This window comes from Melozone crissalis, unplaced genomic scaffold, assembly GCF_028551555.1.
Source record: "Melozone crissalis strain CALT ecotype California unplaced genomic scaffold, PUWL_Pcris_2 ptg000086l_1, whole genome shotgun sequence".
Lineage (NCBI taxonomy): Eukaryota > Metazoa > Chordata > Aves > Passeriformes > Passerellidae > Melozone > Melozone crissalis.
The window spans coordinates 3,349,593-3,362,420 of record NW_026535863.1 but is presented as its reverse complement, the minus strand read 5'-3'; the positions used below and the strand labels follow the sequence as shown (position 1 = coordinate 3,362,420).

Sequence of the window (12,828 nt, the reverse complement as noted above, 5' to 3'; positions counted from 1 at the left end):
GACAGGGTGACAAATCCCACCCTGCTGGGTTTATCCCACCTTCCCATCCCACATCCCCATCCCAGAGAGAAGGGCAGGGTGACAAATCTCACCCTGTTGGACCCATCCCACATCCCACATCCCCATCCCAGGGAGCAGCATCCAAAGCTGGGCAGGGTGACAGATCCCACCCAGCTGGACTCATCCCACCCATCCTGGCACATCCCAGGACCAGCAGGGTGACAGATCCCACCCTTCTGGACCTATCCCACATCTCCATCCCAGGGGGCAGCAGGGCAGGGTGACAAATCCCACCCTGCTGGCCTCATTTCACTCCCACATCTCCATCCAAGGCAGCAGCATCCAAAGCTGGGCAGGATGACAAATCCCACCCTGCTGTGCCCACCCCACCCACCCTGGCCCATCCCAGGGAGAAGCAGGGTGACAAATCCCACCCTGTTGGGTTTATCCCACATCCCCATCCTGGGAAGCAGCATCGAAAGCTGAGCAGGGTGACAAATCCCACCTTGCTGGGTTTGTCCCACCCATCCTGGCACATCCCTGGGAGCAGCAGGGTGACAGATCCCACCCATCCTGGCACACCCCACATCCTCATTCTGGGGAGCAGCATCCAAAGTTGGGCAGGGTGACAGATCCCACCCTGCTGTCCCCACATCCCACATCCCCATCCCAGGGAGCATCAGGGTGACAAATCCCACCCTGTGGGTTTATCCCACCTCCCCATCCCTCATCTCCATCCCAGGGAGCAGCAAGGTGACAAAACCCACCCTCCTGGGCCCATCCCACCTCCCCATCCCAGGGAGCAGCAGGACAGGGTGACAAATCCCACCCTGCTGGGTTTATCCCACCCATCCTGGCACATCCCAGGAGCAGCAGGGTCACAAATCCCACCCTGCTGTGCCCACCCCACCCACCCTGGCCCATCCCATCCCTCCCCCCGTGCCAAGGCAGCAGCAGGAAGGAGGAGCAGGAGCAGCAGGAGCAGCAGCAGCTGCAGGGCTGTGCCCAGCCTGAGTTTCTTGCAGGAACACGCCAAGGGTGCCCAGGAGCCTCCCCTGCCCAGGAAACATTTCCCCGGTGGAATTTGGCACCAGAGCTCCCCATTCATTTTAATTATAAAAACCAACATCCTGAATGTCAAACCCAACTGTTTGCTGTGCTGAGGTGGAGCTAATCCATCCCTTCAGAGCTTTTCTCCCAAGAATTATTTTCTGGGCTTTCTAATGGACGTTATTTCGAATCCAGGCAGAATTTTCTGATATTCATAAAGGAGCAGGGTCCCTGCTGCACCTCTGGCACTCACTGGAGCTGCACTGACTCGCACCAGCTGAGCATTTGACCTGAAACATGTTTGGCTTCAGCTAAAAGGGATTTATTTCTTGGCAAACAGAAAAAAGAAGTTTTGCTAATAGCCCTTGTCATGCTTTAACTGCTGTAGCACAGCAGCTGCAGAGGGGACTTCTGGAATCCAAATGGAACAAGAGTTTTCCTGCCAATGTTAATTACTTGGGGTTTTCTTTTTCCCCCCCAAAAAAATATTTTAACCCGTGGCCTAAAAAATATTTTAACATGAATACCTGAAGGGACAGCTGGGAAGGATAATGACTGTCAGGAGCTTCTTGTGCAGGCTGTGCTTGCTGTGGGGACAGAAAATATTACATTTATTTAGTGTTTTTATGCCCTGAGGCTGCAGAACAGAGGCTGGAGATGTCTCGTGGGATGGTTTTGGGAAAATGAGTCCAGAATGGTTTTAGGAGGTTCCCAGCCAGGTGCCAGGTAGACTTTCACCCTCAGAAATTTCCTTTATTGTAGGTGATTCCTGATACAAGGAACAGTTTGGACGACATAGGATAAACCAACAAACTTTTGTGGAATTTATTGAGGAATAAATCTGCTGCTGTTTTCAAGCAGAAGCAGAGGAGGTATGAAAGCAAATCCTGAATTGGGAAGGAAAAGACCTTCCAAAAAATTAATCTTGCTGCTTAGCGCAGAGCAAAACCCCAATTTTCCCAGCTGCATTATTCCTCCTTTGGTTTGAAGCTGTTATTAGGGGCTGCTTATGGCACTGGGCTGCTGTGATTCAGAGCCAGTGTTTTAATCCACCCTTCAAATTAGAATCCTTGAAAAGGATTTGGATATTCTCAGCTTATCCTGTCCTCAGGAGCACACGGGGGACGTCAAATTCAGCTTCCCCTAAGCCTGGATTCACCCAGCCCAGCTCTGCCTCTCCCTCCCTTCTCTCCCAAAACCCTGAATGCAAATGGACAGAGGGAATATGAACAATTCCTTCCCAAAAATCTCATCTAAATCTCTTTTAGTTTAAAGCCATCCCCCTTGTCCTATCACTAAAAAGTCACCCTCCCTCTTTAAAATCCTGATTTTTATGGAGCTGTTTAGTGGGATGGTATTGGGAAAATGAAAGTCCAGAATGGTGCAGAGGGGACTTCTGGAATCCAAATGAAACAAGAATTTTCCTGCCAATGTTAATTACTTGGGGTTTTCTTTTTCCCCCAAAAAAATATTTTAACCTGTGCCGGACATTCACCCAGCCCCACGGGGGTCACTGTCCGGCAGGGAGACCCCTGGGGAATGGGTTGGGGGTGGGAGATGGGAGCAGGAGATGTTTGTGGGAAATCTCAGCCACGCTGCCCCTCAGCCACCCCCTCTGCCTGTCCCCAGAGTGATTTACGGGCTGTGCCCACATCCACAGCCCCATCCCAGGAGCAGCAGGGTCACAAATCCCACCCTGCTGGGCCCATCCCACATCCCCATCCCATCTCCCCATCTCACCTCCCCATTCCAGGGAGCAGCAGGGTAGGGTGACAGATCCCACCCTGCTGTCCCCATATCCCACATCCCCATCCCAGGGAGCAGCAGGGTGACAAATCCCACCCTGCTGGGCCCATCCCAGGAAGGAGCAGGGCAGGGTGACAAATCCCAACGCAGGGTGACTGTCGGGCAGGGAGAGCCCCCCGGGGAATGCACAGACCCCTTCTGGGGAACCCCAGCCCCACGGGGGTGACTGTCCGGAGGCAAAGCCCCCCGGGGGATGCACAGACCCCTCCGGGAACCCCAGCCCCATGGGGTGACTGTCCGGCGGGAAGAGCCCCCTGGGGGATGCACGGACCCCCTTCCCGGGGAACCCCAGCCCCGCAGGGAGAGCCTCCCGGGGGATGCACAGACCCCTCCGGGAACCCCAATCCCAGCCCCACGGGGTGACTGTCCCCGGGGGATGCACGGACCCCCCTCCCCGGGGAATCCCAGCCCCACGGGGGTGGCTGTCCGGCAGGGACACCCCTCCCCGAGCGGGGATTCCCGGCGACAGAGCGCGGGGACATTCCGGTGCGCGGCCGGGGAATGCCGGGGCGAGCAGCGCCAACACCGCGGGGGCAGCGAGCGCGGAGCGCCCCGACCCCGACCCTGGGGGGGTCCCACGGGAGGGGCGCCCGCTGCCGGTGCCTCCCCCGCCCTCCCCGCCCGTGTCTCCTCCCTCCGGCCGGGCCGAGCGCCCGCCCCGCGCCGCCGCCGCCGCTCCGAGCCCATGGCATCGCCGGCCGTGGCGCCGTGCCCCCGCCCGCTGCCGCCCCCCGTGCCCGGCTCCATGCGCCGCCCGCCGGGCCCCGCCGCGACCCCCGCCCGCCCCGAGGGGAGCCCCGGCGGGGCCAGGGCTGCGCGGCGGCTGCGGCGGCGCGGGGGAGCCCCGCGGCTGCTGCCCGACGTGCGGAGCATCTTCGGGGCGCCCCGAGAGCCCCCCGAGCGCGGCCGCGGGCACCGCTTCGCCCCGCGCCTGCCGCGCCGGGGATGGTGCGACCTGTGCGGGGAGGCGGTGCGGGAGCGAGCGCTGCGCTGCGACTGTGAGTGCTGTCCCCTGCCTGCCCCTCCATATCCCCTGCGTGCCGCATGCTGTCCCCTGCTTATCCCCTGCTTGCTCCTCGCTGTCCCCTGCTTGCCCCTCTCTGTCCCCTGCCTGCGTCTCGCTGTGTCCTGCCTGCCCCTCGTTGTCCCCTGCTTGTCCCAACCTGCTCCTCGCTGTCCCCTACCTGTTCCCTGCCTGCCCCTCTCTGTCCCCTCACTGTCCCCCACCTGCCCCTCATTGTCCCTTTCCTGCCCCTCACTGTCCCCTGCCTGTCCCCTCCTTGCCCCTCGCTCTCCCCTGCTTGTCGCCAGCTTGCCCCTCTCTGTCCCCTCTCTGTCCCCTGCCTGTCCCTCGCTGTCCCGCACCCCTGCCCTCCCTCCCCGCATCCCTCACCCTGCCCGGACTCTCTCCCAGCCCCTCTCCCTCCCCTCGCCCCACTCTGCACCCCTGGGGTCCGGTTTGGGCCGGGCCGGGTCCCCCCACACCGGGCCGGGGTCTCCGGCTGTGGGTGCGGAGCTGCCAGGCGGGTTTGGAAAGCGCAGCTTTTCCAGGAAACAGGAGATGATGATCGCTGCTGGGCGGGGTTGGCATCAGCGGCGAGCAGGGAGGGTTGGCGTGTGTAAAGCGTTACAGCGAGGGGTAAAGTCCTCGGGAATTTGTGCCTGAAGCTCTGCCCGAACCCTGGGTGAGGGAACTTGTGCCAGGGATGGCTTGTGTGATGGCTTTGCCAATGATGGCTTTGCCAATGATGGTTTGTGCCAGGGATGGCTTGTGCCAATGATGGGTGATGTTTCCTGATGCATTCCACCTGGGTGCCTTGTGCCAGTGATGGCTTTGCCAATGGTGGCCTGTGCCAGTGATGGTTTGTGCCAGTGATGGCTTGTGCCAGTGCTCCTGATGCTGCTGGTGCTCTGCAGGAGATTCATCCCTCCCCTGGCTGGGAGTGACCCGTGTCAGGGGTAGCAGGAGGGGAAACGAAGAGGTTTTATCAAAGCTGTGTCACTGATAACCTTGGGATCTGGGCCCTGCTGGCTGTGAAACCGCTCCTGCCCCGCTCAGTCGGGGAAACTTTTTTGGGATGCAGCTCTAGGCCTTGAGGGACTTGAAAATTTCCTGGTGGGGGTCAGGAGCCTCTGGATTTTTGGCAAAATTTCCTGGTGGGGTCAGCTGAGCCTCTGGATTTTTGGCAATGCTGATGCCATTCCCTGCAGATCTGTGCCCACAGCATCACCTGTACCTGTGATGGGTGTGGAGGGCAGGGAGGCGATGCCAGTGATAATTTGGGAGTGACCCATCCCACTGGGGGTGGGGGAATGGTCGCTGCTCATTTTTGGGGTTGTTTAGGGGGTCTGTGCCTCAGCAGGGCAATCAGTGCCTGGCTCAGGCAGTCCTGGTGCCCGGCTTGGCTTTCCTCAGCTCACGAACCCATTCAATGTTTTTTTGGGATCCGTGGGGCGGGCAGGGCTCTCTGCGGTGCCGTTTGGGATGGAGGGCGGCCGGGGGAGGCAGCAGCACCATCTGGCCCTGCTGCAGCGAATTAGGGCTTAGCCCTAATGACTGCTGTTAATTAAATGTCACCCAGCCGCCACCACAACGTGACACGGCGGGGCTGCACCCTGGTGGCAGGAGCGGGATGTAAATCTGATGTAAATCTGATTTATAGGGTGCACCTTTGCTTTCTGTTGGCATTCCTGGTTCATTCCCTCAAAAGCTGCTGAGGGCCAGGAGATTCCCCGGGGCTGGGAGCTCCTGGCATGAATGTGTGTGCTTAAAGAAATATCGAGTTTAGGAGAAATAAGGATTATTTAAGGGGGAAAATCTTTGTTGAAGCTTTTTCACCAGCCCCTGAAGCTGGGATGAGGGGTGAGGTGAGGTTTTTGTGCTTTGAAATCCTGACTTGAACTAGAAATTCACAGAATTTTGTGGTGTTGCAAAATGCTGCATAAAGAGCTGTTTTGAGGGACTTCTCCTCTGGCAGGATGTTTTCCATACTTATATTGAAACCGATTTTAAATAACTCCATTTCCCTTTTCATTTCAGAGAATTATGCAGACTGTGGGAGTAGTTCTGCCTCAAAAACTCCCCAAACAACCGGCATGGGGGGGAGGGACACTCATATCTGCATTCCCTGTCATCCCAATGGTGATTCCCATTAAAAATGCCTGAGAGCTGCAGACGGGGCGTGCTCTCCCCCTTCAGTGAACATTTATTTTTTTTCTTTCTGATGCAGAGTTGCTGCTTGCTTGCTTTTTGACTTGCAGCCTGAGGATACTCAGGTTTTTTGTTTGTGCAGTTCTGGCCTATTTTTTTTTACGTCAGATCTGGCTGTATTTAGTGATGGAAAAGTAATAGTAATATTAAATATATATTAATATTAGATAATTTATGTTAATAATTATTAAATTAAGTATAATAATAGAGTAATATTAAGTTATAATTAATAATTAAACTTAATGATTAAATTATCTTAATATATAAATATTAAAATTAATATTAAATTGATATATATTAAATATATCATTATATATTAAATTAATATATAAATATTAAATAGTAATATTAAAATGGGAAACTGACATTTATTTATTTATTTACATTTATAATTTTATTTATTTATTTAAATAACTAAATAAATAAATATTATATATAAAAATGAATATTATATATAATATTATAAATAAATAAATTTATTTATAATGTTTATTTATTTATTTATTTATTGTGATTATTTATTTATTTATTTATTGTGATTATTTATTGTGATTATTTACAGTTCATTCTAGAGAAAAGGAGTCTCAGGGAGACTTTTCTGCTTTTAACCCAAGCTCTGCCCATGGGTGCTGCACCTGGGGCTGGTGCAGATGTTGCCTGAGACATTTGGGAGCCTTTTTTTTCCTTGCTTTTATTTGGAACTTTCCAGGCTCTGTGCAGGGCAGACATCCAGCATCCTGCTCCCAGCTGGTGTCAGCATGCAAGGATGGGGAGGTGGGAGCAAATCCTACAGGAATTCCCTGAAAATCCTCATTTCCAGCCTTGGAGGGAATGGTTTGGGCAGGAGGAGGAGCTGTGCCTTGAACAGCTCCTGTCTAATGCGTGTGGCTTTGTGCTGTCAGCTCCCAGAGCTGCCTGTAGTACAGTAAATCACCTCTGTGTGGGTGTGAATGTCTGTCCTGCTGCCTGGGGACAGACAGCTTTTCCTGCCAGCAGGGAGGAGCAGGGTGCAGAGGTGCTCTGGGCTGTTTGGGTGCAGTTCTTGGGTGTCCTGGTGACTCACGGCAGCTTCAAAGCCCTCTGTGTGCTCCCCTGGCCTCTGGGACAGCACAGAAACCAGGCTGGGCTCGGAGCTGGGGCAGCTTCCTGCTGGGAAGGGCTGGGTGGGAATGGCTTGGTGTCTCTGACAGCCAAAAATGAAGGATTTTGATATTTGTGTTGATAAAATGAAGGGTTTCTTTGCAAGGAAACCAGCCCTGGCTGCTTCCCTGTGGGCAGGGCTGGCGTGGGGCAGCCCTGCAGGGAAACCTCAGAGCGTGCCCAGCTGCTCTGCAGAGCCGGAGCCAGCTTTGATCTGCAGCTCTTGACACACAGAGCCAGCTCAGCAAATCACCTGAGCACCCAAATGGGGTTTGTGACTCTGCTCACCTCAGCATCCAAATGGGGTTTGTGCCTCTGCTCAGCCCCTCAGCATCCAAATGGGGTTTGGGCCTTAGCTCATCAAAGTCCCTCAATATCCAAATGGGGTTTGTGACTCTGCTCAGCAAAAACATGAGCATCCAAATGGGGTTTGGACCTCTTGTTCTGCTCAGCAAAGCCCCTCAGCGTCCAAAAGGGGTTTGTGCCTCTGCTCAGCCCAACAAAGCTGAGACCTCAGCATCCAAATGGGGTTTGTGCCTCAGCCCAGCTCAGCAAAGCACCTCAACATCCAAATGGGGTTTGTGCCTCTTCTCAGCAAAACTCGGCATCCAAATGGGGTTTGTGCCTCATGTCAGCTCAGGTCAAAGCCCCTGAACATCCAAATGGGGTTTGTGCCTCTTCTCAGCAAAGCTCAGCATCCAAATGGGGTTTGTGCCTCTTCTCTGCTCAGCCCAGCATCCAAATGGGGTTTGTGCCTCTGCTCAGACCAGCAAATAATCTGAGCATCCAAATGGAGTTTGTGCCTGTGTTCTGCTCAGGAAAGCCCCTCAGCTTCCAAATGGGGCTTGTACCTCAGCTCAGCTCAGCATCCAAATGGGGTTTGTGGCTCTGCTCTGCTCAGCTCAAAGCTCCTGAGCACCCAAATGGGGTTTGTGCCTCAGCCCTGGAGCCGCCCTGATCTCCCTGAGCAGCTCCCTCTGTGTTCAGGCCCTGTGCTGAATCAGCCCCTGTTTCCTTAAGCTGGTAAAACACCATTTCTCTTTCTGATTTGTAGAGCAAACTTCATTTGTAACACTGCTGGTTCTCAGGGAGCCGTTTGTTTAAAATAAGGAGCTCTTTACCGAGTCCTTTACCTGGCTCTGCTCACACTTTGCTGCTCCTGTGGCTTCTGTGCCTCTCCTCCCACACTCAGCCTCACCCCTGTAAACAACAATCGCCGACAGGACCCGCAGCACTTTGCATTTCTGTCCCGTTCAGCTGATCCAGGCACATCCCTGCAGCTTTTCCTGCTGCCAGGTGGGGATGGCTGGGGACAGGGTGGGGTCCAGGGTGGGTCCGGGGGTGCCTCCCGCCCACTGCAGGCAGGGTGTGCTCCTCCTGCTCCTCCCCGCGAGGAGATGGGGCTGTGGGCAGGGACAGGGACCTGCCCAGAGCTGTGGGACAGGCTCCTGGGCTGCCTGGCTCTGCCAGGGTGATGTTTCCTGCCACCTTCCACCTGGGTGCCTTGGGAAGGGGTTATGGAGAGAGACACCGGCCAAGGCTCCAGCTCCCTCCTTGCAGGTTGGTTTTTGGGCTTCTCTCTCTGTTTTATCCCAGTGGAGTTTGCTGGTCTCCAGCTTTCAATTTGCAGGTTGGTTTTTGGGTTTCTCTCTCTGCTTCATCCCATGAAGCTCAGTAGAGTTTGCTGGTCTCCAGCTCTCACCTTGCAGGTTGGTTTTTGGGTTTCTCCCTCTGTTCCATCCCAGTGAAGTTCAGTAGAGTTTACTGGGCTCCAGCTCCCACCTTGCAGCTTGGTTTTTGGGCTTCTCCCTACTTTGCAGGTTGGCTTTTGGGTTTCTCTCTCTGTTTTATCCCAGTGAAGGTCAGTGGAGTTTGCTGGTGTGGCTCTTGGAAGGAGGGAGGTGACTGAAAAGCCCCCTGAGAGATCTCAGTGTTTCTGCTGCTCAGGGCAGGGTTGGAATGGTTGAATTCCATCTTTTTCACCCCCTGTGTGGTGCAGGGTGCTGGGGGCTGTTTGTCCTGAGCAGGGAGGGCACAGGGACTGGGTACAAAGTTGGCAGATTTCAGGGGCATGGTTGAACTGGTGTTTGTGTCCCACCCCATCACAGGACACCTGGTACAGCTGTAACCGATCCACCATGGGATGGTTTGGGTGGGAAGGAGCTCGAAACTCATCTCACCCCACCCCTGCCATGGCAGGGACACCTCCCGCTGTCCCAGGTGCTTCCAGCCCTGTCCAACCTGGCCTGGAACATTCCCAGGGATCCAGGGGCATCCACAGCTGTGCCAGGGCCTGCCCACCCTCACTGGGAGCAATTCCTTCCCAATATCTCATCTAAATCTCTTTTATTTTAAAGCCATCCCCCTTGTTCTATCACTAAAAAGTCACTTAAAACCCTGATCCTGATTTTCATGGATGGCTCTACGAGCCTCTCTTAACTATGTGCAGAGTTTAAATCAATATTACAAATATAATTAATCTCAGTGTATCCCTTTAACCTCTGATTAAACACTGAGGATTTTTTTTATCCCTCAGACTTTTAAAGGCTGAAAAAGCAGTTTTTAAAAGTGCTGAAAAGCAGCACAGAGAGAAAGGAGGATGGGGGGGAAGAGACCTCCCAGCACACGGCCGAGTCCTGCGCTTTCTCTCCCTAATCTCTTCCGCTGGGTTATTTTATCTTATCAAGCAAAAAGCCCCAGAAATAGAAAGTTTTCCATGGCTTACAGGAGATGCACAAGCCCTGAGCTGCTCAAAAAAATAAATAAATAACCCTTCAGATGGCAGCAGGTTGCAAATGGCCAATGTCAGGGCTTTATCTCCATGAGGGAAAAGGCCTCTGGTGGGGGCAGACACAGCAGGCACTGGAACAAGTTTTATCCCAGAGCATTTGGGGTTGGGAAGAGCTCCTGGAGGATGCCGGAGGGGGAGGAGGGAGCAGCCTCGTGTTTTGGGCTTGTAACAAAGAGAATCCGTGAAATCTTCAGGCATTTCCCCCGCGGCAAGGCCTGCTCCAGGGGACTGTGCCCGCCCAGGAGGCCCAGCAGGGAGGTGCTGCTGCTCCCAGGTAGGTGCTGGTGGCATTTGGGGCTTTTTGGGTGAGTTTGCTGCTTTTTTGGGGTGTGGAGTTTGCCTTGGCACTGCTGAGCCCAGCCTGGACATGGGGTCTTGCAGATGTCTTTTTACAAAAAATCCTTTCCTTGGGATTTTTCCTCCTGAGAGCTAAACTATACTAAGCTATATTATATTAAAGAATCCTAAACTATACTAAAGAATATAGAAAGGATATTTACAGAAGGCTAAAAAGATAATAATGAAAACTTCTGACTCTTTCCAGAATACTAAACTAGACTATACTAAAGAATACAGAAAGGATACAGACAGAATGCTAAAAATATAATAATGAAAACTTGTGACTTTTTCCAGCCTCAACACAGCTTGACCATAATTGGCCAATAAATCAAAACAGTTCACGTGAATCCAATGAAACAATCACCTGTTGGATAAACAATCTCCAATCACATTCCAAAGCAGCAAAACACAGGAGAAGCAAAAGACATTACTATTATTTTCCTTTTTCTCTGAGGCTTCTCAGCTTCCCAGGAGAAGAATTGTCACAGACATCTTTTATGAAAAATCTTTTCTTTAAGATTTTTCCCTCCTGAGAAGCTGGGAGGCCTCAGGAACAAAATGTAAACAATGGTTATCTGCTGCTGTGGAATGCAACAGGTGCATCTGTGATTGGTCTCATAGAGTTGTTTGTAATTAATGGCCAATCACAGTCAGCTGGCTCAGACTCAGATACAAACCTTTATTATCATTCCTTTCTATTCTTAGCCTAGCCAGCCTTCTGATGAGATCTTTTTCTTCTATTATTTAGTATAGTTTTGATGTAATATATATCACAAAATAATAAATCAGCCTTCTAAATCATGGAGTCAGATCCTCATCTGCTCCCTCAACCTGAGACCCCTGTGGATGTCACAGGGACCCTGCCTGGGTGGGCACAGAGCTGGAACCACACCTGTGGCACCAGGTGGCTTCACCTGCTCCTCTGGCCCCTCAGGGCATGGCTGCTGTGCCAGCTGCCCCCCGAAGGGGAATTTGGGGTTGGTTAAATCGTGCCAGCAGCTGTGGTGACAGCTCTGTCACTCCCAGACGCTGCAGTGGCACAGGGACCTCACAGATTGTGTTGTATGAGCCTGTCAGGTCATTCTGAATCCATCCACAAAAGCACACAGATTTGACAGCTCAAATTAAGGAAGATACTTAGTCCTAGTTAAATAATTTGTTCCAAAAATGAAGCTTTGCACCTTAGTTAAAAAAACTGTGCAGGATAAGTCTCTATGTATTGAGTAGTTATATTAGTAGTAATACCCTGCATACTTCAGTGTGTGCAACAAATGGTGGACAAAACTATCAAGGAAGTTTTTATCACACAAGAGAGAGAGGTAAAAAACAAATTCACAGAGAGTTCTCGACATCTCACAGAGATAATAGATGAAAGTATAGAGACAGAAAAAAGTTTTCAATTAAGACCTTAGAATCAACAAGACTTTTTCAAACAATAACTTGTAACTGTTATCAAACATAATTTATGCCCTTTGAACTAACTGGACTTTCAGAGCATTAAATTGCTGTGTTGTGATACAGCAATGCTTAGTGCAAGAAAAAAATGCTTTAATTAAGTAACAAGCAGAAATATGACTGTGCCCTTTGCTGAGCCAGAGATGGGACAACTGAGAGGTGTGTTAAAAACTTTTATTCCATTTTTCGTTTGAAGGGTGAGACAACACAGTTGTTATAATTCACACCAGCACAGCCAGAAGCCAGCTATTTCCTGATTACAGAGCACTGTTAGCATTTCTTGGCCTATGTACCTGAGCAGGGACATGTGTTAAACGGACATGTGTGTTAAAAGGGACATGTACCTGAACAGGGACGTGTTAAAGGGGACATGTGTTAAAAAGGACATGTGTTAAAAGGGATATACGTGCCTGAACAGGGACATGTGTGTTAAAAGGGACATGTACCTGAACAGGGATATGTGTCTTAAAAGGGACATGTGTTAAAGGGGATGTGTCAAAAGGGACACGTGTTAAAAAGCACATGTGTTAAAGGGGATGTGTTAAAAGGGACATGTGAGCCTGAACAGGGACGTGTGTGTTAAAAGGGACGCGTGCCTGAACAGGGACACATTAAAAGGGACATGTGGCTGAATGGTGGCATGTGTATTAAAAGGGACATGTGTGTTAAATGGGACATATGTGCCTGAACAGGGACCTGTGTTAAAAGGGACATGTGTGTTAAAAGGGACCTGTGTTAAAGGGGACATGCGTGTTAAAGCTACGAAAGGAATAAACAACACGATGATGAAAGTTTCTTTTTGAGTCCAAACCATCTGGTTCAGACCTAAAAGTGCCCAGGTGAGCCTGCAGTGATGGGACTGCAGGGCTGGGGCTGGGCCAGTGTTTCAGGAGGATTGAAGCCTTCCCCGGGTTTGCTCTGTGGGTGCCACACATCCTGCCCCATCCCTTCAGAGCCTGCCCCTGCCCTGGTGCCACATCCTGCTGCCACCCCTGAGGTCACCCCACAGTGACATCAGGCACAGAGGAGCAGCTCA

General features: G+C 51.9%; 1 protein-coding gene across 1 annotated transcript in view; it reads left to right on the top strand.

Annotated features, from left to right (window-relative positions):
- Nucleotides 1–3,541: 3,541 nt before the first annotated feature.
- The window catches only part of RASSF5 (Ras association domain family member 5), a 35,443-nt gene continuing 26,156 nt past the window's right edge, over nt 3,542–12,828 (top strand). Inside the window, exon 1 of the mRNA XM_054290826.1 lies at nt 3,542–3,854. Coding sequence (XP_054146801.1) covers nt 3,542–3,854 — 313 coding nt within the window. The remainder of the gene's footprint in view (nt 3,855–12,828) is intronic.